General features: G+C 41.8%; 1 protein-coding gene and 3 long non-coding RNA genes across 4 annotated transcripts; 3 read left to right on the top strand and 1 right to left on the bottom strand.

Annotated features, from left to right (window-relative positions):
• The first annotated feature begins 5,321 nt into the window (after positions 1 to 5,321).
• Positions 5,322 to 6,332, top strand: LOC143414260 (uncharacterized). Its single transcript, XR_013094781.1, has 3 exons — positions 5,322 to 5,556; positions 5,631 to 5,862; positions 6,082 to 6,332. It is a non-coding gene; the product is annotated as an uncharacterized LOC143414260 (long non-coding RNA).
• A 2,580-nt stretch (positions 6,333 to 8,912) lies between these two features.
• LOC112431261 (uncharacterized) lies at positions 8,913 to 10,928 on the top strand. Its single transcript, XM_076878395.1, has 7 exons — positions 8,913 to 8,918; positions 9,457 to 9,482; positions 9,792 to 9,877; positions 10,026 to 10,058; positions 10,155 to 10,244; positions 10,656 to 10,727; positions 10,836 to 10,928. Exons 2-7 carry the CDS (start codon positions 9,476 to 9,478, stop codon positions 10,926 to 10,928), a joined length of 381 nt encoding a protein of 126 aa, XP_076734510.1. The 5' UTR covers positions 8,913 to 8,918; positions 9,457 to 9,475.
• Positions 10,929 to 11,045: 117 nt separating this feature from the next.
• LOC143414312 (uncharacterized) lies at positions 11,046 to 14,484 on the top strand. Its single transcript, XR_013094832.1, has 5 exons — positions 11,046 to 11,139; positions 11,393 to 11,495; positions 11,575 to 11,627; positions 13,273 to 13,351; positions 14,282 to 14,484. It is a non-coding gene; the product is annotated as an uncharacterized LOC143414312 (long non-coding RNA).
• Positions 14,485 to 26,250: 11,766 nt separating this feature from the next.
• Positions 26,251 to 26,945, bottom strand: LOC143414419 (uncharacterized). The gene is made up of 3 exons (XR_013095041.1): positions 26,747 to 26,945; positions 26,520 to 26,669; positions 26,251 to 26,438 (listed from the first exon to the last, which is right to left on the bottom strand). It is a non-coding gene; the product is annotated as an uncharacterized LOC143414419 (long non-coding RNA).
• Between the last annotated feature and the right edge of the window lie 292 nt (positions 26,946 to 27,237).

The raw sequence follows: 27,237 nt of genomic DNA, 5'->3' as shown, positions 1-27,237 counted from the left end.
TGTGATTTATGAAAGAGCAAAGTTTAATAAGCGAGTACAACAGCCAGCAGAAACAGTTGACTCCTTCATAACAGCTCTATATGCTCTCGTTGAAAACTGTGAATATGGTGAACTTCACGATGAACTTTTGAGGGATAGGCTCGTTGTGGGTCTTAAAGATTCATCACTGTCGGAGAGAATGCAGTTCAACAAAGATTTGACCCTAACCAAAGCTATCACAATGGCGAGACAATCTGAGGAAATAAAAAGACAGAAAACTGACCTAAGAGGTGAAAGCAGCACTGGCAAAACAGCCGTGGATGCCGTGCATGTCAGAAAATCACAGCCAAATAAATTCAGAAGCAGAGAGCAAAAGCAGTTCAAGCCACAAAAAACGCAAATAACAACACAAGAGAATAAACCATGTTCTAAATGTGGAAAAGTACAGATGCACCCAGCAGCACAGTGCCCAGCTAAAAATGCATAATGCCACAACTGTGGGAAACGTGGACACTACGGGAGGGTTTGTAGGTCTACAACTGTGCATGAGGTGGCAGACAGTGCAGATGGACTTTTCCTAGGTGAACTGGATTCAGGAGAAGACCCGTGGCTTGCTAACATCTGCGTGAGAGGCAAAAGCATGACATTTAAATTAGACTCTGGGGCAGATGTCACAGCTATCTCAGAGGAGACATTCAAAGACATTAAGCAGCCAAATGAACATTTGCAAAAAGCTGAAAAGCCACTGTATGGTGTTAAGATTGACTTGGAATGGTGTTACATTCCAAGGCATGGGTTTCCCAAGAGAATTAGATCAGACAATGGTACTCACTTCAAGAGCAAAGATTTGCAAGAGGTAGAGAGGATGTTGGGAGTGCAACATAAGTTCGGGACGGTCTATCATCCTCAATCTCAAGGAAAGGTAGAGAGGATGAACCTAAATTTGAAAAACAAGTTGGCTAAAATCTGTGCGCAGACAGGGCTAAATTGGGTCGCAGCCCTGCCCATTGCTTTGATGACCATAAGATGTTCTGTTAACCAATCCACAGGTTTCACCCCTTATGAGCTGCTGACTGGGAGACAGTTTCCAGCACCCTGGACAGTGGTCCCGGTGGAGCAGCCCAGGACAAGCAACAGGTCTCATGCAGAATATTTTAATGAGTTGAAAGCTCTTGTGTCCAGCTTTACAAAACAGGTTACTTGTGAGAGACCCACGGGGAACGGAGAGGTCCCGGACAAGCCCCCAAATGTTAAGATTCAAAAGTTGAGAAAGGGTACAAGAGGTGATCGAAAAATAACCACACTGGTCCGGCCGGGTGAAGTCAAACGAAGATTTTAATTCGCACGTGGGAAGATTCACTGGAAACAGCAATTGATCTTCGACTTACTAAGGCACAAACAATTATTTTATAACATCAGGGTTTGTTTACTGACGCCCCTTCATGCGTCACCGGTACATTTTATACATAGATCAGATCAACATCATCATGACTTTTCACCCAGAAAATCATCTTCTATTTTCATGGCTTGGTACTTTCCGTTCTTATCTTAAAATGAATTGTTCCTCTTTCTTGTCGAGACATAACTTAATCTCTCCTCTAAATAAGTCTAACTAATATGTGTGTATGTGTTGACCTCACATGCTCTTTGTGTCACCTCTTCACCTCCTACTGTCTGTGTCTCGTCCTCAAATGCTCTTTCTCAATTCACCTGTTGCACCTCTGACCTCTCACTAGACCAGAAGCTCACTGAGACTATGTGTATGTCTTCTACTAAATAAATGTTTTAACCAAGAACCTCTACTAAAACCTTAATATAAAATGACCTGATATAAGTGTTTTGTAAGCATGTATTGCAATTCCTTCTATGTTCTAGTTTTCCCTCAGCATGTATCACCTGAACAGTCACGTCAGTGAGGCTTAAGACCTTTAAAGAACCTGAACATCAACTCAAATAAGCACAGATATGCAATATGTATAAAATAGTTATAACTGCACCTGAAATACAAAGTTAATATCATCATAAACATCTTAAGGCCATCTTAAAGCTATCTGTTACAATGTTAAAGCAATGATCATACTGCAGATTATATTATGCTGGTCAAATACTTTTCTATTCATCCCCACAATGGACCAGGAGGTGCAGCACTGACTGTACTTGGGTCCACAAAGGAGGACATTTCCTACAGTGACAGGAGCACTACAGAGACAATCTATGTAGTCAGAAATCTGCGTGTAGCTCTCTTAAGCAGGACAGCTTCTGTGAGACTGAAACTAATTGCCCGAATGGACAATGTTGACCTTGAGACAGTGAAGAAAGTGTACCCGAAACTATGTGATGGGCTCGGGCTTGTTCAAAAACCATACACGATTAAGTTGAAGCCCGACGCTAAACCTTATTCACTGAAAGTGCCAAGGCAGGTTCCGCTGCCACTACTGGGCAAAGTCAAAACAGAGCTGGAGAGGATGGAACAGTTGGGAGTAATCAGTCGTGTGGAAGAGCCCACAGACTAGTGTTGTGGCATGGTCGTAGCCCCCAAAAAGGACAAAAAGAAAGTCCGCATCTGTGTGGACATGACAATATTAAATGGGTCAGTGTGTCGTGAAAGATATATCCTTCCCTCTGTAGACCAAACGCTAGGCATGCTCACAGGTGCGCAGTATTTCTCCAAGCTCGATGCTAACATGGGCTTTTGTGAGGGGCAGACTGACAGAAGCGAGGCTGCCATATCGCGCCATCGGCCCCTCTGGCCAACACCAGTAGGCGGTAGGTGAAGTGTCTTGCCCAAGGACACAACGACCAGGACAGAGAGCCCAGGGATCGAACCGGCGACCTTCCGGTTACAGATGCGATTCCCAACCCTCTGAGCCACAGTCACCCGTTAAGTGTAGAGAACGTGCGCGACAAGCAGTGTGGTGGCCAGGCTTGAGTAATCAGATCAGTGAACGTGTCCTTAAGTGCAGGCTGTGCATACAGTAGAGGGTTAATGTGAGGGAACCTCTTATCCCCACACGTTTACCTGAGAGGCCATGGCAGAATTTAGGAGCTGATTTGTTCACACTAAAAGACAAAAATTATCTGTTGGTAGTAGATTATTTCTCGAGATATGTCGAGATTGCTCAACTCAGCCCAACTCGTTCAGCCAATGTGATTGTGCATTTAAAGTCAATATTTGCACGCCATGGAATACCTGAAGCATTGATTACCGATAATGGCCCACAATTTGCATGTCAAGAAATGAGAGACTTTGCAAAGGACTACTGTTTTGAGCATGTCACCAGTAGTCCCAGGTACCCGCAGAGTACCGGCGAGGCGGAGAGGGGCGTCCAGACCATCAAGAATCTCCTCAAAAAAGCTAGCGATCCATACAAGGCATTGCTGGCATACAGAACAACAGCACTGGCAAATGGCTACAGCCCGGCTCAACTTCTCATGGGGCGCAGGCTTCGTACTACCTTGCCAATGCTTCCCGAAACCTTACAGCCCCGTCTGCCTGATTTTCAGCAGGTTTGTCGTTCAGAGAGAGAGAAAAGGCTGAGACAAACTGAATGTTTTAAGAAAAGACAGAACAAGAGAACTGGATAAATTGTTGCCAGGGTAACCAGTCTGGATCACGGATGCAAAAGCACAGGGCACAGTGACATCAGTCCACCCAACTCCACGATTGTACATCATCAGTGAACCCCAAGGGACAATCAGAAGGAACCGCAGTCATCTTGTGCTGATCCCGCAAACAGAGATTCAAACCGAAGCAAAACAGATCCAGTCCACTCCTACAGAGACTGTTTCTGAGCCAAGCGCACCCCATACACCAGGTGTGGTTAGAACCCGGTCTGGTAGGGAAGTGATTAAACCGAAAAGACTTGATCTGTGAAGCTAATTGTTTGGAAAGGGAAAAGTTGTATTTCAAATGCTAAGTTGTGGTTTTGAGAGTAGCATGTTTAAAAGGGAAAATGGTTAGACATCTGTTACAAGAGAAAAGAAAGTGTTTATGAAAATACCGAGTTCATGTTTCCTGAAATGCTGGGGTATGTCTGTATTGAAAAAAAAATATATTATGCAGTTATGTTTTGTTTGAAGAGCAAAATAATGTACCAGCCTAACTTCAGTAAGGGGGATGTGGTGTAATCTATATTGATGTACATCATGCGCCACTAGGCGGCAGTACTTACCCTTTAGTCAGGGAATGGTGGCATGTAATCAGCACGAGAGTAAGCGAAAGTAAAAGATGGTTGTTGCTCCACGTTATTGCTTGAGCGGGGAGTTTGATTCAAGAGCCCAACACAACAAGCTGCAGCCGTTAAATGTACAGTTACAGCAACCATGTGACTATTGTAAGAATAAATGATGCTGCAAAGCATGAAAATGCCATCGGGTCTGCCGTGGTGTTTTAGTTATCAAGTTTGGGTTTTTTTTAAAGAATTTTCTAAAATAAAAAGTCCACGCAAACCAGTAAACAAATTACAACAAGGACTGCTGAGAAACTATGATACAACTAGTGAAAATATAATTAATATGTAAACAACTTAACAATCCCCAAAGCATCTAAGTCACGTCACGAGACAGCACAACACCTAAACAGAAGAGAGGGGAGGGGGAACAAAGTGAGCCTGCTCTGCGTTGACACAGGAGCGGCGTGTCCGGCGACCTGGCTGTTTCATCTTTGCCAAAAGTACAGCATTGCAAACAAAGTAAAGAATCGATCTCACCAGGCTAGTATCGATCCAATACTGATGCCGACTTGGTATCGATACAGTCTATATTCGGATCAATGCACCCACCACTAGCTTGAACTAAAAAAACAAAAGGCCAAGTTGAAATTGGAAAAGACCAGACTTGAGGCAGATCTGGAAGCACTGGAACATGAAAAAGCAGATGCAGCTTCTGCTGCAGAGGCATAGGTTTTGGAGGCAGCAGCAGCTATGAAATGTGACGATACACGGAGCATCAGGAGCAGCATCTCATCATCGATCATTAAACAGCAAACTGAAGCATACCTTGAAAATCACGTGCATGTCAGTTTTAAATCCATCATAGATTCTCCAGGCACCCAAAGTCCCATCTGTGTTAGGAAGCCATCACTGTCAACCGAACTTCCAGAATCTAATACAGAATATCATGCATCACCTTTCAAAACCAGGGTACTCACTGCTAATTGAGTATCAACCAGCTACAGGACAACACCCATTCTTTCTTCAGTACACCACATCACATGCTCACCATACTTTTAAGGGTTCTTCACAACAGAGTCCATGATGTATTCAGATACTGCCCAAAGGATATAGGATATATAGCAACATTCTCAGACTCCATCTCTATGTGAATGTGGCAGGATGAATGTTATCCCTCGGTCCAACCCACTTTCAGCCTGGCCCATTAGGGGGCGCTGGTATAAATAGTGGCCATTTGAGTGTCTCTGCATCGCTTGCCTGTGATCTCCTTTTTGGTCACCTGACTTCCTCGGTGTGGTAGAGATCGTTTGTGGGTTACTCCTCTAAAGTCTCCATCGCGGCTGGTCGTAGCTATAGAAGCCTCCTCTGAGCTATTCTGCTTACGTTCTGTGACCCGGCTTACTTGGTACGTAATCAACTTTTGTTACGCTCTCTGCCTTCTATTGTTCTTTTATAGTAATTATTTATTATGTTTCGCAGGAAGTGTGGACCTTAGTTTTGCGCCAAGCTACGCGAACTGAAGTGCTGCTGTTTTGCCTTGCTGTGCTTTTACCGTCTGTTCCCGTTGTGAGAATTCTTTCCCTGCTGCTGTCAGCTTTTACAGTGGACGTCGGCGTGGACAACGGCCATATGCATGCCGGTTATCGGAGTCAGCTGGCGTGCATATTGATTGACTGTTAACTTATCGTCGTGTGGACGGCAAGTTGGAGCAGTACGGCGATTCCGTTTGCTCCCGATTTTAGAGTTTTATCCAGATTGTATGTTGTTTTATTGCTTTTGATTTGTAGTTTGGATTTTTGTTACACCACTGGTGGGAGGCCCTTTTTCTAGCTGTAGATCACCAGTGTGGTCCTGCAGTTGGGTTATCCCCCGGTGCTACACATTAGTTTGTTGTAATATATTAAAATTTTCTTTGTTTCTTTTTATTCAGATGCGGAGTGCCGACGTGGAGGAGACTAGGGTGCCTTGGTGGTGGGATCCCTTGAGTGTACACACCTGCCTTGTTTAGTTTATTAGTGTGAGTGTGTGTGATAGTGTGTTGCACTTGTGTTTTGGGTGTGTTTTCTTTCTTTAGTTTGTGTGTGGCATCCCTGCCCCTCCACTGGTAAGCCTCAGCTCTGAATACCTTTTTAAGCATATTTGTACTTGAATATTTATGATTGTGTTTTTATATGGTGTTTTAAATAATTATTAATAAATTGTCAATTTGTTTATTATTGAACCTCGTCTCTGGATTGAGTATAGCGAACCTAAGTGCCTTTTTGGTGATTTAGCGTTTTTTCCAGTATTCTCTGGGTGAAATTCCCAGGGTGGCGTTGTCGTTCTTTAAAACTGAAGAGTATTTACTTTATATCCCAACCTCGTCTCGCCACATAAGCATGCAGGAAATTAGTAACTACAGTTTTGAACTAACTACAAATTCAATGAAGCCTGAGAGCTTCAGAGCTTGGCAGTCATCCTTCCTTAACGGCATTCAGGACTTGGAGCTGACAGCTAGTGAAGAGTTAGATCTACTTGTACTGAGCTCTGTGTATTTTCTAACGCCTCAAATTGGGCCATAGGAGCAGTAGCTTATCTGAAAGTCATCACTACAGATGACAGCGTCAAGATGGTTTTGTACTCAGAAGAGCAAAGCTAGCTCCTAAACTTTTTCTTTATCCTTCACATTGAACTCTGTGGGGCAGTGCTGGCTGTCGAAATGGCAGAACTAATCCTCGAGGAGCTTTCCCTTAAACCTGATGCTATGAAGTTTTTTTTTTGTTTTGTTTTGTTTTGGGGGGTTTTGCGACAGTAACATAGTTCTTGGATACATCCACAATGAGACTAAACATTTTTATTGATATGTGCACAATCACGTTCACGGAATCCAACAGATGACTGCTCCTCACCAGTGGCACAGATCAAAATCCAACTGATCTCGCCACCATATCTGTTCCAGTGTCTCGACTGACAGAGACTGTCTGGGTTACAGTAAAGCTTCAAAGGTAAAGGAATGCAAGATGATGAATCAGTGAATCTTGTGTAATTAACCGGATTATTCGTCCAGAATTGCTGTGCGATGCTGACCTACAGCAGACAAGAGCTTCTGGACATCTGGACTCATAACTCCAACAGTTTTATCGCCGATCTCCAACTCATCCCAGAGATCTCCAGGACACCGGAGGCTGCCCACTCTCCCGGCCGGGCGGAAGTGCACGCAGACGGCGCCGAGATCGTAAACAAAGGCGAGGTAGGCGCGGAGGGCTACAGGCTAAGCTAAAGCTAACACCACACCGGCTGCTTTTACCCAGTATTTTCCTCGCCAATGTCCGTTCTCTGGCAAACAAAATGGATGAAATACGGCTCTCCATCACTAACAACAGACAGATTATGGACTCAAATGTCATGTTTTTCACCGAAACATGGTTGAACAACAGTTGCCCGGACAATGTTATCGAATTAGCAGGACGCCACACACACCGAGCCGACAGGCTAGCAGATGACTCCGGCAAGACCAGAGGTGGAGGTTTGTGCATTTATATTAACAATGCTTGGTGCATGAACTCCACTACTACTGAGAGTCACTGCTCACCTAATGCGGAGTTTTTAATGGTCAAATGCAGACCTTATTATCTCCCCAGAGAACTCACTTCGATCATACTCACTGCCGTGTATATCCCCCCCCCGACGCTAATGCTAGGTTGGCCATGAAAGAACTTTCTGCAGCCATTAACAAACACCAGAATAAACACCCCGAGGCTGCTTTTATTGTTGCTGGCAACTTCAACCACACCAACTTAAAGACAGTCCTCCCCAGATTTCACCAACATGTCTCCTGCCACACCAGAGGAGACAAGACTTTAGACCATGTGTATTCCAACCTGGCTGGAGCCTACAAAGCCACACCCCTCCCCCACATTGGACAATCGGACCATCTCTCCCTGTTCCACATCCACCCATCCACATTAAGGGGACGGCTGTGGACCGTGTGAGCAGCTTCAAGTTCCTGGGAGTCCACATCTCCGAGGATCTCATCTGGACGACCAACTGCTCCAAGCTGGTCAAGAAGGCTCACCAGCGCCTCTTCTTCTTGAGGACTCTGAAGAAGAACCACCTGTCCTCAGACATCCTGGTGAACTTCTATCGCTGCACCATCGAGAGCATCCTGACCAACTGTATAACAGTCTGGTACAGGAACTGCTCTGCCTCGGACCGGAAGGCGTTGCAGAGGGTCGTGAAAACTGCCCAGCGCATCGCCAGAGCACCACTTCCTGCCATAAAAGACATCTACAGGAAGCGGTGTCTGAAAAGGGCTGGGAAAATCATCAAAGACCCCAGTCACCCATCACATGGACTCTTCACCCTCCTGCACTCTGGGAGGCGCTACAGGAGCCTCCGGACTAAGACCACCAGGTACCGGAACAGCTTCTCCCCCACAGCTGTCAGACTCCTGAACTCTGCCTCCTGACATCTGAACCACGTTAAACTCATGGACTGAACATACACACACACACACACACACAACCACCTACACACACACACAATGGACAACTGTACCCTCAAACGGACGATCTGATATCCTCGTGTTGGCCTTGTTCCCACATCATCATAATTAATGTTGTTCCAGGTTCAACATTGCAAGTGACCAATCACCTTCTTGTGACGTCATTCCTTTGCGACTTCGAAATACCCACCTTCGAGTATTTCGAAATACAAGTGAAGAAGCGAGAAACTGCCGCCTGTCCGCCGAATTTGAAGTAAATTTAGGATACTTTTCTTTAATAAACGGTAAGCATTATACATATGTTCCTCACTTGGCTTGCTGTTTGTTTGCTAGTGATAGGCTACTTGACGACAGCATTAGCTAACCAGTGTTCTCTAGACCAGCGTTCCCCAACTTTTTGGGTGTTTCGTGGCCCGGGGGTTGGGTCAGGCAAAATTGCAGTAGCTTCCCTGATCATTTTAGAAACATAAGTGAAGAGAATTTGAACTAAAAGGCCTAGACTAATGGTTGTGTGCTGAATCTATGAATCAAACTATCACCTGGAAACATAATTAACTGGTCCATAGCTGTGAAACTGGACATGAGTTCTTGATTCTATGGAGATTAACAGTAATCCAGAAATTTACAAATTTGTCCTGGGACATCGTGTAAATGTTGTCCCAGGGACATCGTGTAGATGTTGTCCCTGGGACATCGTGTAAATGTTGTCCCTGGGACATCGTGTGATAGCTTGTTAATAATGGAATGAAAATTATTGATTGTTATTAACTTGTGAAAAAGAAGTGTAACAAATCCACATGTTATGTTCTTACATCCTTACAGAAACTGTGACTCCTTCACAATGTCAGGTAAATATCAACGCATGTTGAATAATCAACCAATCAAGCCTTTTATTATCACATGCAATGTTACACGTACAACTGCAATAAAAATTTCACCCCCTAATGACCATACATATATTGCTTAAAAATCACATTGGGAAGACAGGTCGGAAACAGTTAGGAAGGTCAGAAAACAATTTAATTAATAGATGAGGGGAGAGGAGGAGAAAAAAGAACTACAACCAGACAAAGCTCCTAGAAGACTGAAATGGATGATGGTTGCAGCATGCAAAACGAAAATGATATCTGTTGACTACAGCATATGCTTTCTCACAGATTACCTTGTGGGAGTAGCTGGACCAAACTCTATTGGTATTTCAAGTTTGAAATCCCTGTTTGACCAGACAAACATTTCAGATGAGGTACCTCTTGACATAAACATCCTTTTATGTTGTCATAAAACTAATGTTAAATTCTGCTTTAAATACACTTTATTGTACAATTTACTTAATGAATCGTATTCCTTAGTTCTGTTTTTATTTGTATGTATTTATTTATTTGTTTTATAAGGTAATAGATGGCCTAATCTATTTGCACTGTGAGGTATGTTGAAAAGCTGGTTTGATCATAATGACATAGCATGTTTATGTTTTTTGTAATGTATTTGAAAATATAGGTGTATTTATGTTATTTTTATAGAATTTCCCTCACATTTATCCAATACCAAGCCAAATCACTGGAAAAATTTTGGATGGGTCCACAAGAGCACAAAGTGCATACTTTTTGAAGGTATGACTTGGACTGTGGTAACTATGTTCTTATCACAAAGGGTTTATAAGTTGCCACTATAAACAAACAGCATTTTCCAAAATTGAAACCTTGTCAGAAGAACCTGAAAAATATGTTTCTGAAACCTTTTCTGTGTAAAGACTTGCTCAAAAGCAATGCACACAGATTAAAACATTTCTGTCTTGGCCAACTGATAAAGAACACCAAAAATTGAGTGGTGCGTGTTGAGTCTGTGGTCTTGATTTGTTTCGTACACACTATAGAACTTAATTAATGTAAACAAAAAATGACACTTTCTGTATGTTTGTGTATCTGCAGAATTAATTACAAGTCTCACCTGACAAGCTTTCGCAGTTTTGCAGTGTCATTCTTGACAGAAAAACATACTTGTCACATTCTTTTTATTTCCAGAAAAACATCTTTCAGATGTATGAGAAATTGATTGGAGCCTGTCTGGAAAACGGCAGCCACTGGACCTTGTTTGTTAGTTGCACAGATTTTGCACTCTCTCTAGTGCATGATACTTTTCAGTGTCCCTCATTAGGAAAGCTCAAGGCCCAAGCCTACCATATCCATCTTTTTACAAAACAGTTTTGTGACATACCCAAGAGGACCATAGTCTATATGAATTCATTTGGAGAGTTGGAGGTCAGAAAAAGTGCGGTGTTGAAAAACTGGAGGTAATTAGTTAACATATTTAACATAACATATTTAATTTAATTGAAATCATTACCGAACGTGGTTATTGATTTCTCTATATGCTTTTTATTTGTAATAACTGCGATCTCTCAACTCATTTGCTTCAGCAAGAGGCTGCACTGGAGAGTGGACTTTGTCACATGTGAGCCACCCACATCAACAGGATGGGAACTCATGTGGAGTGCATGTCATAATGGTACTGAAAACTATAGCTTTAACCTATATAAGTAATGTTTACATTTTTGCCTATTCAGTTTTTAAAGCCTTAGAGGCAGGATGGTAAAATCTAAAAAAAATTTGTAGATTGAACCATTTCAGCAGTAATGCTTTGCTTTGGTTGCTCTGTTTATTTTTCTCGGGGGGGGGGGGGGGGGGGTTAAAAAAAAACCATTTCTTTGTTAATCTAATTTTTTTTTGTTCTTTTTTTTTCCTTCTTCGTCAATTATTAGTTTGCCCAATCTCTCATTGACGGTAAAACACAAGTGGAGGAGTACAACACTGAAATCCCAAAGCTCAGGTCCCGACTTTGCCACTACTTATTTTCCTCAATAGGTAAAGATAAAATTAGCCGCCTTCTTTTTCTCTAACATTGGAAAATGTAACTTGTACTTAAACAAATTATTTTTTGCAGATCGAACTAGGAAGTGCAGTCAGTGCTGGTGTGTGATTGCAGCCAAAGACCGGGTACACTACAGGGAGTGCAGAATTATTAGGCAAGTTGTATTTCTGAGGAATAATTTTATTATTGAACAACAACCATGTTCTCAATGAACCCAAAAAACCCATTAATATCAAAGCTGAATGTTTTTGGAAGTTTTTAGTTTGCTTTTAGTTTTAGCTATTTTAGGGGGATATCTGTGTGTGCAGGTGACTATTACTGTGCATAATTATTAGGCAACTTAACAAAAAACAAATATATACCCATTTCAATTATTTATTTTTACCAGTGAAACCAATATAACATCTCCACATTCACAAATATACATTTCTGACATTCAAAAACAAAACAAAAACAAATCAGCGACCAATATAGCCACCTTTCTTTGCAAGGACACTCAAAAGCCTGCCATCCATGGATTCTGTCAGTGTTTTGATCTGTTCACCATCAACATTGCGTGCAGCAGCAACCACAGCCTCCCAGACACTGTTCAGAGAGGTGTACTGTTTTCCCTCCTTGTAAATCTTACATTTGATGATGGACCACAGGTTCTCAATGGGGTTCAGATCAGGTGAACAAGGAGGCCATGTCATTAGTTTTTCTTCTTTTATACCCTTTCTTGCCAGCCACGCTGTGGAGTACTTGGACGCGTGTGATGGAGCATTGTCCTGCATGAAAATCATGTTTTTCTTGAAGGATGCAGACTTCTTCCTGTACCACTGCTTGAAGAAGGTGTCTTCCAGAAACTGGCAGTAGGACTGGGAGTTGAGCTTGACTCCATCCTCAACCCAAAAAGATGATACCAGCCCAAACCAGTACTCCACCTCCACCTTGCTGGCGTCTGAGTCGGACTGGAGCTCTCTGCCCTTTACCAATCCAGCCACGGGCCCATCCATCTGGCCCATCAAGACTCACTCTCATTTCATCAGTCCATAAAACCTTAGAAAAACCAGTCTTGAGATATTTCTTGGCCCAGTCTTGACGTTTCAGCTTGTGTGTCTTGTTCAGTGGTGGTCGTCTTTCAGCCTTTCTTACCTTGGCCATGTCTCTGAGTATTGCACACCTTGTGCTTTTGGGCACTCCAGTGATGTTGCAGCTCTGAAATATGGCCAAACTGGTGGCAAGTGGCATCTTGGCAGCTGCACGCTTGACTTTTCTCAGTTCATGGGCAGTTATTTTGCGCCTTGGTTTTTCCACATGCTTCTTGCGACCCTGTTGACTATTTTGAATGAAACGCTTGATTGTTCGATGATCACGCTTCAGAAGCTTTGCAATTTTGAGACTGCTGCATCCCTCTGCAAGATATCTCACTATTTTTGACTTTTCTGAGCCTGTCAAGTCCTTCTTTTGACCCATTTTGCCAAAGGAAAGGACGTTGCCTAATAATTCTGCACACCTGATATAGGGTGTTGATGTCATTAGACCACACCCCTTCTCATTACAGAGTTGCACATCACCTAATATGCTTAATTGGTAGTAGGCTTTCGAGCCTATACAGCTTGGAGTAAGACAACATGCATGAAGAGGATGATGTGGACAAAATACTCATTTGCCTAATAATTCTGCACTCCCTGTATGACATGTCCTTAGCCATATAGATTGTTTATATAATGGACTTTGTTCATTTGTTTTTTGTTTGTTTATTTCTTCTTCTTTTTTTTAAATTCACAGGTGCAGTGCCAGAAATGTGGTGCATACAAGCACATGCGTTGTTCAAAGTCTGTTTGTGGCATCTGTATCTTCTGTGAGAGTAAGTCACAATATAACTAAACAATGTCCAAAAATGTTTAAAGTGAAATTTTTTTCGTAATTTTGCCTTTGCACACCAGGACTGTGCAATTAAAGTGGACGTTTCAAGATCCAGTTTTTACACAAAACTATTTTAGACATAACTGTGTCGTAGTGTGGGGATTTCCCTTCACAATTAAATTGATATAGTGCTGTTTATATCATTCTTCTTTATGTAACCGCACATTGCAGCACAGCAGAGGGAAAGGAGTTGTGCAGCATAGTAGGTGGCTATACAGGAGGAGCAACAGAAGTAGCCAGTGAAGAATGTCATCAGGGAAAGCATCAGGCAGCGAATGACAAAGGAAAAGTTCCTAAGGGAGAGAACATCTGCAGCAAATCGACAAGTAACAGTGAGATAGGAAGACTGACAGTCAGAGATGAAGGTACAAAGACTGAAAGAGATGAAGGTACACAGACTGAAAGAGATGAAGGTACACAGACTGAAGACAAAGAAAAAGAAACAGAAGTATACGGCACAAGTCTGAGTACAGATAATGCTGCTGATGATGATGTTGACAGGATCCATGCAGATAAACTGATTCAGAAGGAACTAGTACAGTTTACAGAGGGCATGGTCGCTCATCTGTACCAAGCTCAAAAAAGAAAACCTACACAATAACAGAAGACGAGATCAAGCGCAGAATCAACGCAGAGAACATGTCAGTTCATGTTTTCAGAGGTTTGATTGGGGTAGGTATACATTTCGTGATTTTGATGTCACCTGAAATAAATCCGGGTTACTCGTATCAATGAAGTGACAATGTGGCTGGAAATTGTGCATTTGCTGCAATATATACACAATTACACCATGTAAACAAAAGCATTTAACTTTGTTTGTGTGTGTGTGTCTCTCTCTGCTCTTTTGGTGTTTGCACTTTTTCTTTTTTAGGGCCGTAAAGCCAAACTGCCCGCAATGATTCTTGACAGGCCTAAGAAGGCCAAAACTAAAGTAACAGTGTTTAGTGTTCTGAGTGAAGAGGAGGCTGGGGAGCTAGCCCTCGGGTTTGCCGGAAGATTGGCCTGCGATGTCACAAGAGACATGGTCTGTAAAGGCATCGACCATTCAAGTGCTGATATGACAAAGTAAGTTAGTAAAATAATATGAAAGTTGTATCTTTTTTTGTATTATTTGTCATTTCCCCGTATTTGGGTTATTGGTATAATATTGTTAATCTTACTTTCTAATAACAGACAGACTCTTTGCAAAATCCAACACAACCTTAAACATGAACTGACTGATTCCTCAACCTTCAGTTTGCTGACACACACCTTTGGCCCTGCTGCACTGGATTCTGTCATTTCGTTCCTGTGTGAAAAACTTGATCTTGTCTCTTAAATAATGAAACCTTTTGTTTGTTCTGTAAATCAGAATCTTGAAAATTGTTCACTGTTGTTCTAAGTTTGTGTCAAGTTAACTATTTGGCAAAAATGTTTGGTTCCTAATCCAAACAGCATAATGACTGTTCTAACACATATCTTAAAAATACTACAAAGAAAGAAAATTATCACATATGCTTCAATATGAATGTAATTGTGTCACACTCGGTTTGTAGTAGCTTTCCTGTTTTATTTTGAGTTTTGGTATGTTTACACTGTTGTCATTTTTATTTCCGTTGTGTTTGTCTTCCCTTATTAGTTTTACTGTATTTAATTAGTCTGATTTAATAACTTATAATTATTTACTTTCCAGTGTGTATATATGCTCCTCATTTGGATTATCGTTTGTTTGAGTTCTGCCTGTCTTTTCTATTAAAGATTTGGACTTTTTTATTCTGTGCAATTGGTAATTGACTGGGTTTAATTTAGTGGCCTGGAAAAGAGGCCCCAGGGATCTGGTCATTTTAACCCCCTAAGACCCAAAATCTTCCATGGCATGCATTTTTAATTTCCATCCATCCATCCATTCACTTCCGCTTATCCTTTTCAGGGTCGGGGGGGGGGCGGTGGAGCCTATCCCAGCTGTCATAGGGCGAGAGGCGGGGTACACCCTGGACAGGTCGCCAGTCTGTCGCAGGGCCAACACACAGGGACAGACAATCATTCGCACCTAGTGACAATTTGGATTATCCAATTAACCTATCCCCACAAGCTGCATGTCTTTGGACGGTGGGAGGAAGCCGGAGTACCCGGAGGGAACCCACGCAAACACGGGGAGAACATGCAAACTCCACACAGAAAGACCCCGGCCTGATGGTGGAATTGAACTCAGGACCTTCTTGCTGTGCGGCAACAGTGCTAACCACCGTGCCACCGTGCTGCCTGCATTTTTAATTTCTCTTTGATATTTGGGCCGATTGGAACCCGATGAATGTAAAAAGAAAGAATTACCAGATTTATTTATTTTTTTTACCTAATTTTTGTTTCTGAGAAAAATGAGAGCCACATATGAGGACATTCATTTGAAATTTTGATAGAACAGTTGCAGTATAATGTCCTCGTAACTGTATATCAGGCACTTGTTGATCAAGATTTAGTATTTTGGTCTAAATAACCCAAAATGCGATGTCCACATATGCGGACGCCAGGTCCTAGGAGATTAAAGGCTGGAGTAAAGTGTTAGAGCTATTTATACCTATGTAAACTTTTATACACTGGTTTTTACCTGTCTTGTTTCAGAAAGGTTTAAAAGGGTAATGTACACAGTTTATTTGTTTATTTATTTATTTGTTTGAATTCAACATATTTTATTAAAGTAATTGAGCTTGAACACAGAAAAAACTGAATCAAATAATCATAAAATCAAATCACTTGCACTATACTGAAGTCTAATCTACTCTGAGCTAATGCCGGTTTCCAACACTAATGATCGGGTGAAGGAGAGAGATGAGGGTGTGCACGGCCACTGGTGCTCTTATCCCCCGTTCTTTGTGATACAATCCAACAGGAAAGCAATCAAACCCTTGGACATTAGCCAAGTTAACATTCACAAATATATACACACGGAGGAACTCTGAGCCCCAATGTCAGCATTAGCACAAACATGCCACTTCATACCAAATCTCAGTGTGAGGTCAGGTATTAGTCTCATTTCATTATTCTGGCTAGATTTTCTTACTCATCATTACTATTAAACTTACACTTAAGACTAACTATTAACAAAATCACACCCCGATAACTCTATTATTACACTTTGTATTTAATCATAAAAAGGCTGGATGTTGAAACCTTTTACTTCTATTTTGTATGAGCCGGGGGTTCTCAACAGCTGATACTCTATGTCCAAAAAGTGACAGGTATCGTTTTATGGAGCAAAAAACTAAAGAGCGCATATTTTATAAATAATACCAACAATTAAAAAATGCAGACCTTTAATAGTAATAAGTAATCCTTTATTTATAATGCATAGCAATATAAAAATAGTAACATATGAAAATATTACAATGGGCACAGATGAATTTGTATCAAAAACAGCAACCAAGCCAAAGTAATGAATAACACACATAAATAACAACTGCTTGAGAGAGCAAACAATTTCTTTTCATCTGTTCCTTGGCAGAAAGTTAAGACAGCTATTCAGCTTTAGGTTTCAATAAACAGAAGTAATGGATGCAGTCCCTTTGAAATGTCACACAAAAGTCTACTTGTGCATATACTTAGCTTTAACTCTTCTCTTTTTTGTTTTGTATTCCAAAAGGTTTTCATTTTCTCCAGAGGCTGTCTCTCTTTCAGTGGTTATCGACTGTTCACATTCATTTTCACAGACTGTTGGAATGTCGATGCTGGCCGAACGTTTCTTGCTAGAATGCAATGGCCTAATTTTGCATGCATTATCTGTCGTCTTTATTTCGTACTGGCATATACTTTTGCCTACTTCTTGTTTTGTTTTTAAGACATTTGTATGCAGTTCATCTATCATTGCAGTAATACCCTCTGGAATGAATGCCCACTGTTTAACTGTGTCTAAAACAGCATTTAGTTTTCCAACCGCATCTTCTGTGCATTTTTTTTCTGTGCTTTCAACTACAGGAGTGTCATTCAAAGTTGATAGAGGACTTTTCAGAGAGTTTTTCATTTGTTTAAAATGGCTACAAGCCACCTTCAGGCAAGCACATGTGTTATAGTGAGAGAACGTACAACAAGTGCACTGAAGTGTTTCAGCCGATGCAAAAAAACACAGATTTCCAAACAAACTTGACATTTTTATCACTTTCAAGTCCTCACAGTGTACAAAGTAATGCCTTTCTTTCACTGCAATTCTTGCCAAGGTAGAAATGTGTCACGGTTCTGGGTCAATTTGACCCAGTATTTTGAGTTGTCATGTTTTTGCAGGTTTAGTTTAGTTCCATGTGTCATTTTCTGTCTGTCTCTCTATGTCGAGTCTGCGTCTTAGTGTGATGGTTTCTTGTTCCTGTTTTATTGTGAAGGTCTGCATCTCATGTGAGTGTGTTCAGTTTTACCTCTGTCTCGTCTTGTTGATTATTCCTAGCTGTGTCCACCACCTGTGTGTAATTCCCCTGTGTTTCTCTGTGTGTATTTAAGTCGTGTCCTCTGTCATTGTAGTTGCTGGTCCGTCTGTGTATCCACCATGTCGCACCCGTGTGGTCTCCCTGCTGGCCATCGTCGATCTCCTCTGCTTGTTCTCATTCTTGTCCAGGTTTGTGCTCTGTAGTTTAGTTGTCTCCAGTCTAGTTTAGTTAGTGCTCCAATTAGTGATGGGCAGATGAAGCCCCATGAAGCACTGAAGCTTTTCATCCAATTGGTTCACCCCAACGCGAAGCTTCATGAAGCTTCATTTGCTCTAGCAGGACACCTACTGGACGTAAAAATAATAGCTGGCATGAATTTGAAGAGTGTGGCATTTTGCACACAGCCTGTAAATGTCAACAACAAAAGGAGTGTGTAAAACATGTATATTGTAGTGATGGCAGTATACTGTGTATATTTATAGTGGCAGTATGGGAAATGATTATTTGGAAATGCTTGAAATGGAAATGATCATTTACTGTGAGGTGAGGTGTGGTTGGGGTGTGGACAGTGGTTGTGCTTTTGTAACGTTGAGGTATGGACAGCTACACACTGAGGCTTTGAGCCTCAGTCCTGCCTGTTCACATTTTATTCTGTAAAAACAAAATTTTCACTGCTTTTATGACCTTTTTAGTGGGGAGAACATAGCTAGGATTTAATGATTTAACAAATCTTTTGAATCCTTTGTCCTCCACAATGCTAAATAGCTGGGAGTCCTCAATCACCATGCTGACCAGGTCTTCATCTATTTGAGATTGTTCTCCTGAGGAAAGACAATAAAGATAAAGCACAAATATAAATATCACACACGTAACTTATAACAGTTGTATAATATTGTTATATCATTTAGTAACATTACTGCATCCTATATTATCATTGCATTTGATGGCTCACCTGGTCTTGCTCCACAATCGGTGTCCCCCTTATTCTCATGCAAAGCTCTGTAGTGCCTAAGCATGGATGAGGTGTTGTTGTTGTTATATCCCAGCTCCCTGGCACATAGCAAACACTTCACCTTGTACAAAAGTCAAGACAGCTCAACATAAATTGTATTGCACCATCAGTATCATGAAAATACATCTTCTGTAGAAATTTACATACCTTGTTGGGAGGAATAAGAGCAAAATGTTCCCACACAGGGGAGGACATCCTCCTCTTCTTAGCTGGCTCCATTCTCTCCTGACTTTCCTCACTCTCATAAACCTCCAAACGGTCTCCAAACTCTCACTAACCGCAACTCTCCATCAAACACCCACATTTTTGAATGAAGTCTGAGGGGTTTATATCGCTGTCATATCTCGCGGCAAAGTTCGAACCACTTCATGAACCAGTCACGTGGTACAGCCGGGCAGCGAGGCTTCGGACGTCATCATTTTCAGCTCCTCCCATAAATGAGGCAAGCCTCGATACGCGCTTCGCGGAAACGCCCCCTCCATTACTCGACACACGCTCCGAAGCCTCGATACAGAACGTCCCATCACTAGCTCCAATTGCTGTTTGTCCATATCTATTTTGTGTTCAATAAACCACCTTCACTTCTCCACTACTGCCTGCGATTGGATCCACATTTATTATTTTCACACAGCTCTCCTCACCCGCAGTGACAAAATGTCTGTTTCCATGTTTGGATAGATGTCATTGTCAACCTCTGCTAATTTTGCAAGTAACACTAGATGCTTGCAAAGAAGTCCTTGTAAGCCATATGTACAGTTGCAGTAGGACTCAACAGGGCAGACATCATACACAATGTCTTCTCTTGACTCAGATGGGACTTGATATGCATTAACTCCATGGCTGTTCTTGACTGTAATTTTAAGAGCCCAACCACTTTCCATCAGTTTTGAAGCAGAGTCTGAAACTTGAGACAAGGTGTCAGCAAACCTGTTTTTCATGTGGCCCACATCTTGCAGGGTTTTTATGACTGAGAAGTAGTCGTCGGCCTTCCCTAGGAGCACTTCAATCAGATCATCCAGACGCCTATTCTTATAGCCAGATAAAAACTGGTATTTCAGGCGGTGGAAAAATCTGAAAAACAGTTATTTGAAATGATTAGTAACTGTAATTGAAGGAATTTAAAGTTTAAATCAAGACTGTATTATTTCTTTAAAAAAATTGGTATACCTATTGCACACGTCTTTTATAAAGGAATGCTCTGTTCCGGTTTAGCTGATTTAGGCAAATCCACCTACGCTGTTTTGGGGTTTTTTTTGTTTGTGATAACATAAAAAAACACTGCTAGAATTTAAAGGATTTGCCTAAAACCTGTTCTGGCAATGATATGAAGAACCTACTCAGTTTAGCCTCTTGGAGTAATGCATTGTTAAGGAAAATGTTCTAAAACACTTCTTCAGTAAAGACTCAGAGAAGAGAAACACACAGAACGTCTTGCTAGCAAGGGCAGCCTCCAGACAGAGAGACTCGCGCTGAGCACTACCCCTGTCTTTATTTTATACTTCTGTGTGTGTGTGTGTGTGTGTGTGTGTGTGTGTGTGTGTGTGTGTGTGTGTGTGTGTCCTGCTGATCAAAGGGTCATATAACATGAAGGCACAAAAGGAACATCCTTGGTCACAAAGAGGGCAGTCTCCCCCTCACCCTAAATAACATGGTGAGGAAGTCCAGCAGTTCATCTATATGTAAAGAAGCACTTAAACTAAAACAGACATAGCTACGTTAATCCTACCGTAAAACAATAAAACAAGGTACGAACTCTCATGCTCCCAGGACGTGGGGGTGCATTCCTGGAGTGCACACCAAGCCTGCAGCCTGTTAGAGATCACACACAATTGATTATATAGCTGTAAGTATACATGGTTGAATATTTCCTAATACAAATAACTACATGCAGTATTCTATCATATGCAAACTTATATCACTAAAAGATTATACTGACTACTAAATACAATTTTCCATTGACATGCATAATATCTTTTTTTTAGCAATACAATTGAATGAGGGCAAAATAATAAATCATACCTTTCAATCACATTGTTTGTTTCAGAGCGAGCGTGACTGAAGCGACGGCTGTAGTCACACCACATGTGGCCAATGCCTTCCCAGTGCTTCTGAAAATACTGGCACACCAAAGGGTATTGCCTAAATGTCTGGCAGAACTCTGCTGATGTGATTTTAAAGTCGTCCTCCTAAGAGAATTGGATGCAACAGAATATATTTCAATCCATTTAACAGACCTATTGAAATCTTTAATATTATGTATTGAAGCCCTTTTCCTTTTATTGAATAACATTAAGAATTTTAAGTTATTAATAATATGTCGTGTTTTTGTATTAGGAAGCAATTATTTCTTCCCTTACAATGGCTAAGAAGGAACACTAAACCTATAAGCATATTTGGTTTCAGCATCTGTCTGTGAAAGAATCCCACTCACAAGTTCTACTGCACAGTGGGTGACACAATGATGGTCTGCACAGCTTAAGTACTTGTTTTGATAAGCAAGATAAGAAGCCAGTTTTAGAAATTGTTTCAAAATCTATTTTGTATCTCTCTGTAACTTTTTTTAGCAACTGAAAGTTATTATGCTCTTAGTGTAATCAAGAAATCAAAATGTGAAATAGACAAATTACACTTACAGATGTGCAAGCTTTCGGCTTACAAAAGAAAGAAATGATTTCATTTCTCTTTTGGGTGTTAGAAAGCCCATGGACTCTGATTTTGAAAGCCATCGATTAACAGCCTGTGAATGTCAGAGGAAAAAAAGTTAATCTGGAGAGAGAGACAGAGGAGCAGCTGTACAAAAAGCATAAAAGAAAGCTGACGTCCAAAAATAACTTTGTCACTCACTGGACAAGAGGACCTGTGCATTACAGAAATCAACCAGGCAAACATATTTTTAAATGTCAAAAAGAGCTTTGGGAAGCAGCCACCAGAAGATGAGTGCACTGTGGTCTTAAATGGATGGACATAGTCACTCACCATTTTATCCCTTTATATTCATTAACCTGAGTAGGTGAATATCACAATGAGGCAAATCATAACAACAGGACCCTGTTGTAAAAATGTGTTTCAGTTGCATCTTAGACAACGTGAAAAGAAAACAATGTGGTTTACCTGCAGGACATGGTACCAGCATAGAAGGATAGCTGACTCTGGAAAAACCTTCTGCAAAGCATTTATTTCCGCAAAGTCTTTGTCAACCATAAATGCTCTACAGAAAAAAATGAAAATGTTTTTGCTATCTCAAAGCACCACTTCAATGCCAAATTAAACATTTCAACTCACAAGTAGTTATATAAAATACTGCATACAGCCTATAGGAATAACTTTAACAACTGGAAAGGAAAGTTTTTTGCAGCCCATGCTGCAGCTATAGCATTAGATTCTGGCATGTTATAACTTTTTTGAAAAGGAATTATTTCAAAATTAATAGCTGTCAATGTATTATTTACCTCGGGGAAGTTGGGAAATGCTCACAAACTATTCCAAGAACAGTTTCCAGGGTTTTCTGACTTTCGTTGCTGACAATAGCATAGGCCACAGGGACTCCATGCCCATGATCATCTCTTACAACAAGTGTGAATAAGGGAAATGAATACTGGTTAACACAGTGTGTGTTGTCAACAAATACTAACTGTTTTGCATAGTTCTCCATGTTTGATTTCATTACAGGTGTCTGCAAAACAATCATTAGTTCTTGGTCAGATGTGTATGGTTGATAGAAGAGAACATGTTCTTGATGTTTTCCATTAAGTAAGGTATGTACACTTTGACTGTCTCCACAGTTAAAGTGCTTCTTCCTCATCATGCAGGTTCTAACACTGTCAATGTCACGTGGTGTGACAAAATGCTCTCTGTTGTGAAGATCTCTGTGTTCATGTTCTTTGGCCCATTTATGACATTCAGTTAGTATGATGGCTGGCTTAGTTCCAAGGGAAAGCAGTTCCTCAATGTTCCTCCTCAAATCACTGGAAATATTGTTGAAATGTGTGTCTTTTGGGTCCGAAGGATCATGCCCATCATGCTCATCATATGTGCGCTGCACGATGACTGTGTGGTCTTTCCAACATTTGAGTACTTTAAATGAAACATAGGCCTTACAGCCCACTGCTCTGTAGCTGTTTCGACTTTTTTTCCCAGCTCTGATGCAGTAGAATTTGTAATAGTCTCTTTTCCTGTCTTTACCTGAGGCCACATTTAAACATTTATAATGTCCATGAAGGGTTAATGAGTTCAATTTTTCTAACACAACACTGAATGGGTCCTCCTGGCATTGTGACACATGCACACAAAGTTGTCTATCTTTTCCAGTTCTTTTTTTTTTTTCGTCATTCAGAACACTTCTTCTAATTATATCGTCCATTTCTGGTGGAAAAATAACAAAGGTTTAATTAGTCAATATTCATTAATTCATTTTAACTTGTTTTGGGGTTTTTTGCAATACAATGTAAATATTAAATATAATATTAAAATATATATAGATATATAGATATATAGATATAGATATAGATAGATAGATAGATATAGATATATATATCTCAAAACAAACAGGGGCTAAAAGAAGCTATGGTATGTCTCTGGCAGCTTTAACATGATGTCCCAGGGACAACATGATGAGATAGCCTTTATTTGTCAGTTGCAGGTCTTTTGCCCACAACCGAGATGACAGACCTTGCCGACCGTACATACAATACAAACATCACATTGGGGAGACAGGTCAGGCCAGGTAGCGAGGAAAAAAAACATTGAAATGTGCAACACAAAAGGATAATACAGGAATGCACAGGTATCAACACACCATAACACAATAAACACAGACAAGCAACATGGGAAAGAGTTCCAGTGTGTACATCTGATCTGGGACCGCTACAATCTTTCGACTGCGCCTCCAGCTGACCCAATGTCCACATCATGGGGGAGGTAAGCGTTGGAGGTGGCGTTGGATCCGGGGTAGGGAGGGTGATGCGTCAGTGAGTGCTTATCAGTGTCAGTATATGTATGTGTGTGCGTGTCCATAGTTCAGTGGAGGCTTAAATGTTGTGTCCTTCGCCCTGCCAGGCTAAGTAAACAGTCTTCCAGCCAACCCAGGTTGCCTTGTAGGGAATGGGAAGGAACAGACTCAACACAGTCGTTATCAGGGAGTTATTGTTCGGCTAGAGGCCTTGAGCTGGCGCCGAAGGGGTAGCCGGGTTATGATGGTAATTGAGAATTTCAAGCTGTTTTTTAACACTCCGACACTGGTCTCTCAGTCTCCCGTTAATAGCTGTGAGCTTCTCCGTGATGTTATTAGCCGTCGATTCTGTGGTCTTGTCACTCTTTTTGCTCACATAGCAGATTCTGAGACCTCACGACCGCAGCCAACTGATCCGAGGTGTAATCCAGCTCCGCCCAGAGATGTTGTTCTGAGTTGATTCTTTCCTGATGTAATCCAACATACATACGCTCAAAGGTGTTATTCTGAGCATTCACTGCAGTCATAAGCGCCTCCAAGCTCTTAACCATGCTGCCTTCAGTGAGCCCTTTCTGAGAAGTCGCACCTGTCGTTCCAATCCCAGCGGGAAGCCTTGTGGGGGTTTGAACAGCCGGTTCCTCTCTCTTAATTCTCCGATAAGCCAGGGCCAAGCCAGCTCCGATTAGCAAGAACCCTGTTATCATGGTTCCGAATAGGTAGATATCTTCAGCGTCCTCGATCGACAGTCAGGCACACGATCCTCTGCCACCTGTCCATCGTGTATCCGGCAGGGAAAGTCCCTCCAGGGCACTCGGGTTCTCCCGAGCCCAGACTTCTCGTTAAAGGGTGTCAATAGCATTCAGAGACCAGTTGATTAAATCCATAATTCTCTTTTAGGTTTTAGACACAGACTGTGAGAGAGTGTTCCAGGGAAAGTAATACAAAAAAGACACGAGACTAGACAAGGACATAAGAACTAGCAGGAAAGATAAGGGAGAGGAGAAAAGTGCGTCCGCCTCCTCCGAGAGCCAAAGAAAGAAAAAAACATTTACGCGATGTCCCAGGGACATGTCCCAGGGACAACATTTACGCGATGTCCCAGGGACAACATTTACACGATGTCCCAGGACAAATTTGTAAATTTCTGGATTACTGTTAATCTCCATAGAATCAAGAACTCATGTCCAGTTTCACAGCTATGGACCAGTTAATTATGTTTCCAGGTGATAGTTTGATTCATAGATTCAGCACACAACCATTAGTCTAGGCCTTTTAGTCCAGATTCTCTTCACTTATGTTTGTAAAATGATCAGGGAAGCTACTGCAATTTTGCCTGACATTGTTATGACAGCTATATTCACCTGTACATTTATTATATATCATAATATATTGACGGGAGAGCTATATTCACCTGTACTTTCATAATAAATCATAATACATTGACACGCAATTCTCTGTCTGGAGAACACTGGTTCGCAAGTAGCCTATCACTAGCAAACAAACAGCTATCCATTTCAAGGAAAACATATGTATTATGCTTACCATTTATTAAAGAAAAGTATCTTGAGAGGAATTGAAATTGCTGGATCGGCGGACAAAAGGCGGTTTCTCGAAGAACATTTGTTTTTTTTAAGGCGGGTATTTTTCGAAGTCGCAAAAGTATGACGTCACAAGAAGGTGATTGGTTACTTGTAATGTGGACCCTGGAACAACATTTATTATGATGATGTGGGAACAACACCGACACGAGGATATCAGATCGTGCACCCTCAAACACACAATAATAACATGGACTGAACCACCACTCACAACCACTAGCACTTTATATAGCCTCTGTAGAAATTATCCACACCCTCACTTATCTTGTATAGCTCTGTGTAAATAATCATTCTGTACATACGATAATTTTTAACCCTACAACTGTTTACAACTTGCATAGTTCCCATTTCTGTATAGCTGTATATCTCAGATTTCTTTAAAGTTATTTATTTCATATTCTGTATAGTTTTTCATATTTATATCCTGTTCATATCCTGTACATAGCTTGTACTCACTACAGCCTGTACATACTTATAGTTATAGAATATTCACAACATACTTCATACTGTGTACATTATAACATTCCATAATAGACCCATTTCTGTAATATACTTACATATCTATATTATTGCTAATATATATTGTAATATATCTATATCACTAAAGCACTTCTGGATGGATGCAAACTGCATTTCGTTGCCCTGTACCTGTGCATGTGCAATGACAATAAAGTTGAATTCTATTCTATTCTATTAAGTGTTAAAAGACAGAATTATGACTTCACAATTAAATTCATCTCCCAGCCCTGTTATTAATTATTGCTATATTATTATTGCTATAACTGTGGGGAAAATACTGTGGTCTCAAAGATCCATCTTTTAGCACTTGCAAACTTCAGGCATAAGCTAACAACTCAGATATGGACTAACAGCATGTAAACAGAGTGTCAAGAACCGAAGTTCAACACACAAGCTGGACCCAGGAGCAGAACACACACACAGCGGTACGAGAGAAAAAATAAACTTTATTATAACTGAGAGTGTCCCGGGAGAGTAGAAGGGAGAAAACGCACGGAACCAGAGAAACCGAGGGACCGGGAGAAGAATCGCGCAGGAAACGCCGAGAGCGGGACCGTGGGAGGCTGAAACAGAAAAAGAAAAAAGGATTATTGGGGTGCGGGTAAACCGGCAGCATACGAGGGGAGGTAGTGTACGCATCTTACGATGATAGCGGGGCCAAGGGAACCGGAGGGAGGGGTGAGGGTCCGTGGGGAGAAGCTCCAGAAAGGGCGAGGCGGCTGGGGTTGATCGTGATCCAAATTCTGGACAGGCAGGTGGACAGGCTGGTGACTCAAAACACGCCGAGCAGTGATCTGGGTATACAAGGCAGAGTTAGTACTAGTTCACATGGATAGGATTGCCTAAGGACTTTCCCGTAGGTGTGCGTTACCGCTGAAGGACGATTACGGACTGGCGTGGAGCAGCAGGCTGGGCAGGATTAAATGGTCCACCTGGTGATCGCCTGGGATGGGATGCAGGTGTGGAGTCAGCGGCCACGCCCACGGGAGTGGGCATCCCATCAGCACCTCAGACGCCGGGCCGCGGACCATGACAGTACCCCCCCCTCAAGAGTCGCCCCCAGGCGACAGGCCGGGACCCCGCCTGCGGAGAGAAGCATGGAAAGCAGAGATGAGGCGAGGGTCCAGAACGAAGGAGCGCGGGACCCAGAGGCGGTCCTCGGGGCCGTACCCCTCCCAATCCACGAGATACTGCCAGCCGCGCCCGCGCCGGCGCGCATCCAGGATACGCCGGACCGCATAGGCCGGATGGCCGCCGACGAGCCGGGCGGGAGGAGGGGGCGCGGAAGGAGGGCACAGGGGGCTGAGGCGGACTGGTTTAAGCTGAGACACACGGAACGTGGGGTGCACACGCCGGGAGGCT

Source organism: Maylandia zebra, linkage group LG20 (assembly GCF_041146795.1).
Source record: "Maylandia zebra isolate NMK-2024a linkage group LG20, Mzebra_GT3a, whole genome shotgun sequence".
NCBI lineage: Eukaryota > Metazoa > Chordata > Actinopteri > Cichliformes > Cichlidae > Maylandia > Maylandia zebra.
The sequence above is the reverse complement of the archived record's forward strand: the minus strand, read 5'-3'. Positions and strand labels throughout refer to the sequence as shown.